Below are 4,888 nucleotides of genomic sequence, written 5' to 3'. Positions count from 1 at the left end.
TCATTCATTTTTTTTCTCCCTAGGCGTGATGTTGTTATTCTCTCTCTCACCCTCTCTCGTCTTTGTCCAGTCTTCTCTCTCTCTCTCTCTCTCTCTCTCTCTCTCTCTCTCTCTCTCTCTCTCTCTCTCTCTCTCTCTCTCTCTCTCTCTCTCTCGCAGCACAATTCGTAATAATTTTTTTTCGCTTTCATTTCCACTCATGAATTTTTCCCTCACCTTATTATTCTTTCCTCTCTAACCTTGCGATTTTTCGCTTTTTTTCTCCCTTTTGTGCGCATTGCATATTGTAAACTTCACAAGAGTGCTGAGTGGCTGTGAGGGAGCGAAGTGTGGAGGAGGAGGAGAAGGAGGAGAAAGAAGAGGAGGATGAGGAGTAAGAAGGACACAAAGGAACATCAAGGAAGGACAAACAACAGACATAGTAGGACTGTTTATGGGGGCTATACCATACCAGTGAGATAAGTAGATAGTATACAAGAAGGCTTCTCCCCACCTACCGCTTCCTCCAGTCAGGGCTCGTAGGACAGGAGGAAATACTATGTACTGTTGAGGAAGTGCATAGGAATTTTAAAGGAAAGATATAAAAGCTATCATCATTGGAAGAGGAAGAGGAGGAGGAAGAGGAGGAGGAGATTACTGCAACCAATATTAACTTCACATCCTCTCTTTGTTAGTGTTTAGAATTGCTGTTTTCTATTTCCTATTTTATTTATTTAGTTATAGATGTAGTATATAGTGACTTTTCAACAGCAGAAGCAGTAATTTTCAGCAGCAATAATAATGGTAAAAGCTTTCCTCAGTAGCAACAATGGTAGTAATAATTGTTGTTTTCAGTAGGAATATTCGTAATATCTCACTATCACTAGAATTCCTCATCTGCACACATTCACACTTGTCATACAGAGGACACCACCCTGCCATGTAGCGTTGAGAGTGCGTGTGCTGTTGTGCTGTTGTGCTGTGTTGCGTTGTGTTGCTGCACAAGGCTTGCGTGCCGCTGCTGGTCGGGTCATTTGGCGGATTACGAGGAAAAGAAGAAAGAGAGGATAAAAAAAGAGTTGGTGAGTGGGCGACTGAATGATTTTGCTCGTGAATTGTTGATTATTCAGTGTATTTATGACTGATTTACTATTTTCTATATACATTTTCAAACCCAAGCTGCACTGAGCCTTCAAAGAGAGAGAGAGAAAAGACTAAATTCGTATCATCATTATTTTGCATCACGTTATATTTTACATTGCATAACCACTCGTGTGATGCACCGCGCTGTGTTAGGATTCAGAACGAAGGCCGCAGGATTGAATGGAGTCCGCGGAAGGAGATGAAGACGAATTGGGTATCAGGAAAACGATTCGAAACCACAGCCCAGCGTTTGTTGTTCTTGGTGGCCGTGAAGGGAAGATTATACTGGTGAATGGAAGCTTATTGAAAAAAGAGTGCAGCCCAGCAGGGAAGTTGGCGGGACGAGCAGGGAGGGAGATAGATAAACGAACGGACGGATAAATTGATGGATAGACGGACAGGTTAACCAAAAAAAGATATATAGAAAGAAAGGTTGGCAGATAGATACACAGATGAACAGACTGGCGCATGAACAGAAAGGTGAACAAACGGACAGGTTGAAATATATATAGATAGAAAGGTAGATAAATATACAGATGAGTACAAGATAAACAAATAGATAGATGGACAGAATGATGGATAGATAAATAAAAAGACATATATATAAACGGAAAAGGAGATAGATATACAATGGTGGAGATAGATGGACATAAGACAAATTGATAGATAGATAGATAGATAGATAGATAAAAAGGGAGGAAAAGATAGAGATAGGTAGACAGTAAGATAGAAAGATAACTAGATATATAAACAGAAGGATGGACAGATACATTAACAAAAAGACAAATGTACAGACAGAAAAGTAGATAACTATACAGATGAACATAACACAACTAGGGAAACAGATAAAAAAAAGAGAAAAACAGGATAGAAAGACAGGAATAAAACAAACGAACAAATTATATATATATTAGACAGGAAGACATAAAGATAAACAAAAAGGGAAACGGATGAACAGAAAGATATGATAGGTACTCAGAGAGAGAGAGAGAGAGAGAGAGAGAGAGAGAGAGAGAGAGAGAGAGAGAGAGAGAGAGACCACACGTGCAGAGAGAGACCACACGTGCAGAGAGAGAGAGAGAGAGAGAGAGAGAGAGAGAGAGATCATTGTGGTAGTATTGCATAATTTTGGAAAGAAAGAGGAGGGTTGCGGGAGACACGAGCAGGAGGGAGTCTTGAGGGACCTGCTTTTGAATTCCTCTTGAAAACACAACTTGGTCCACAGTGGGCGAGAGGAGAGCGAGAGGGACCATGACGGAGGAGGAATGCTACGGGGACGAGAAGGAGGACGTGGGAGATCTGTACGCCGCGGTCTTCTACTACGTGTTTCCAGCGCTCGTGGTGACAGGAATCTTCACCAACACCCTCAACCTCATTGTGCTCACCAGGCCGCTCATGAGAGGAAGGACTTACAGGTGGGTAGCACGTGGCCTGGTGGTGGTGGTGGTGGTGGTGGTGGTGAGGGATTGTTGATATAGACCGGGTAATATGATACGTTACATGGAATGTGCTGGTATGCACCACTCACACACACACACACACACACACATACACGTATGTACACTCTCACACACACACACACACACACACACACACACACACACACACGCGCACACACACACACACACATACACGTATGTACACACACACACACACACACACACACACACACACACACACCCGAAGTCAAATGTTACGGTAATAATGTTTCGAGAGGTAGTACTTCAGTGTTAAATGTGTGTGTGTGTGTGTGTGTGTGTGTGTGCGTGTGTGTGTGTGTGTGTGTGTGTGAGCGCGCGCGCTAATGAAGGCGTGTGTCCCAAGGTGGCTCCGCGCCCTGGCCTGTGTAGACCTGTCGCTGTGTGTGCTCACGGTGCCGGTGTGCTTGGCCAAGGGGGGCATCAAGCCGCTGCGGTCCCAGTTCGTCGCGGGCTACTACGCGCACTTCGGGTGGTCGCTCAGCATCGCCTCGCAGATCCTCAGCTTCTACCTGATGGGTATGTTCGCCTTCGAGAGGTTCCTGGCGGTGTGTCGCCACGACCTGTACCCGCGCAGCCAGACGGACGCCGTGTTTCGGGGCGGCGTGGTGAGCGCCACGGTGTTCGTGCTGCTGCTCTACGTGCCCACCATGGCCGTGGGGCGCGTGGATGCGGCTGAGGACCAGTGGATGCCCCGGGACGGCTACTCCATGCAGGAATACACTTGGTACCCCGCCTATGCCTGGCTGAGAGAAATATTCTCCCGCCTCGTGCCCGCCATCCTCATCACCTTCTGCAGCGTGCGCATCACGCTGCGCCTCAAGCACCTCAGGAACATCCGGGAGGGGTTCGGGAGCGGGGTGCCTGCCGCCAGACGGGAGCGGGAGCGGCGCCTGGTGCTGCTGCTGTTCTGGGTGACGACACTGTTCTACATCTTCAACACGCCCGTCACCGTGTACTACCTGGGCTTCCTACACACCCAGCGATTCTGCGGCAAGGATATGTCAGCCAGGTTGCTCACCTTCGCCGCCATCTCCAACTTGTTGCAGATGCTGGGCAACATCTCCAACTTTGTGCTGTACTTCATCATTAGCCAGGAGTTCCACAAGACGCTTTGCAACCTCCTGGCCTGCAGGGACACGGGGCGCGGTGGGAGCCTCATGGGGCACTCCGTCAAGACCTCCAACATGCTGCCATCCACCACCGCCGTCATCACCGCCGCCACCATCATCACCAAGACCACCGAAGACGAGTCCCACACACGGCCAGACTTGGGCTACCAGCAGGAGCTGCCTGACGGCGCCGCGCCTTTCAACGGCACCAACAACTTCTCGATGCTGGAAGCTCGCTAGCCATCCCCAGGAATCCGTGCGTGAAGCAGGAACACGACCTCACAGCGCCGCGGCTCCACGCCCCGCACAGCCCTGACCTCACCGCAGGAGGGAAGATGGCGTGTTAGCTGTGAGGTCCGCGTGCTGTGCTGTGTTGTGTTGTGCTGTGTCAAGGTGTGGGGGGCGTCAATACGCAGCACACTCACGCACTGACGCCCTCACTGTACACTGTTGTGCCAGTTTGATCAAGTACAAAGTAGTAATGAAACAAATAACAACATTGCCTACACAGGCACAATGATTTCACAAATATATTCCATAAATGTGTAATAATCACACAAATATTCTACTCAGTTCTATTTATAAATATCATAGTGTTTTCCTAGCTCTCATATGTAAGTAATATTTGTTTTGAATGTATTATAATTGCAAAAAAAGTAATGAAAACTATAAAACTGTTTCTATTTAGAGAGCGAGCCTCGCCAGCAGCAGCAGCAGCAGCAGCAGCAGCAGATGACGTCACAGTCTCCTGGTCGCGCATCACCGCAACACAACACAACACTAAACCTTCACTCTTTACTCACACCTGACACTTACTGAATAACTAGTGTCATATATTAACCATACACCTGTTTGATGTAAGAATAATCACTGGACAGGAAAGACGAGTGTTTGTTATACAGTACCACCACTACACAACACATACCTAGTCAGCTGGAGTCCGTGAGGCAGAGACGCGGCACGTGGAACGAAATCGACTGTTTCCTTTGTTGTTGGAGTACTTTGCATCGCCCACACGTTGCAGATATTAGCAACAAGCCACCGTGGGTCGCGGCTACGGATGCTGTGTGTACGGTAAGGCTGAGAGAAGTATGCAAGCTATATTGAGGGTGTGGAGGTGTGGGACGGGACGGGGTGGGATACGTGTGGTGGTGTTGGCTCAAGAATTTACCTCTA

The 4,888-nt window shown here is 47.7% G+C and overlaps 1 protein-coding gene across 6 annotated transcripts in view; it reads left to right on the top strand.

Annotated features, from left to right (window-relative positions):
- LOC135091073 (uncharacterized) overlaps positions 1–4,386 on the top strand; it is a 6,588-nt gene extending 2,202 nt beyond the window's left edge. For 5 of the 6 annotated variants that reach the window (XM_063988436.1, XM_063988435.1, XM_063988434.1 and 2 more), the window contains exons 2-3: positions 2,348–2,537; positions 2,947–4,386. In XM_063988436.1, coding sequence (XP_063844506.1) covers positions 2,374–2,537; positions 2,947–3,952 — 1,170 coding nt within the window. In that variant the 5' untranslated portion in view covers positions 2,348–2,373 and the 3' untranslated portion in view covers positions 3,953–4,386. Of the gene's footprint in view, positions 1–142; positions 1,062–2,347; positions 2,538–2,946 lie in introns of those variants that run through there. The other variant, XM_063988439.1, reaches the window with a different exon arrangement.
- The last annotated feature ends 502 nt before the right edge of the window (positions 4,387–4,888 follow it).

The sequence above is a fragment of the Scylla paramamosain genome, chromosome 36, assembly GCF_035594125.1.
Source record: "Scylla paramamosain isolate STU-SP2022 chromosome 36, ASM3559412v1, whole genome shotgun sequence".
NCBI classification, from domain to species: Eukaryota; Metazoa; Arthropoda; class Malacostraca; order Decapoda; family Portunidae; genus Scylla; species Scylla paramamosain.
The sequence above is the reverse complement of the archived record's forward strand: the minus strand, read 5'-3'. Positions and strand labels throughout refer to the sequence as shown.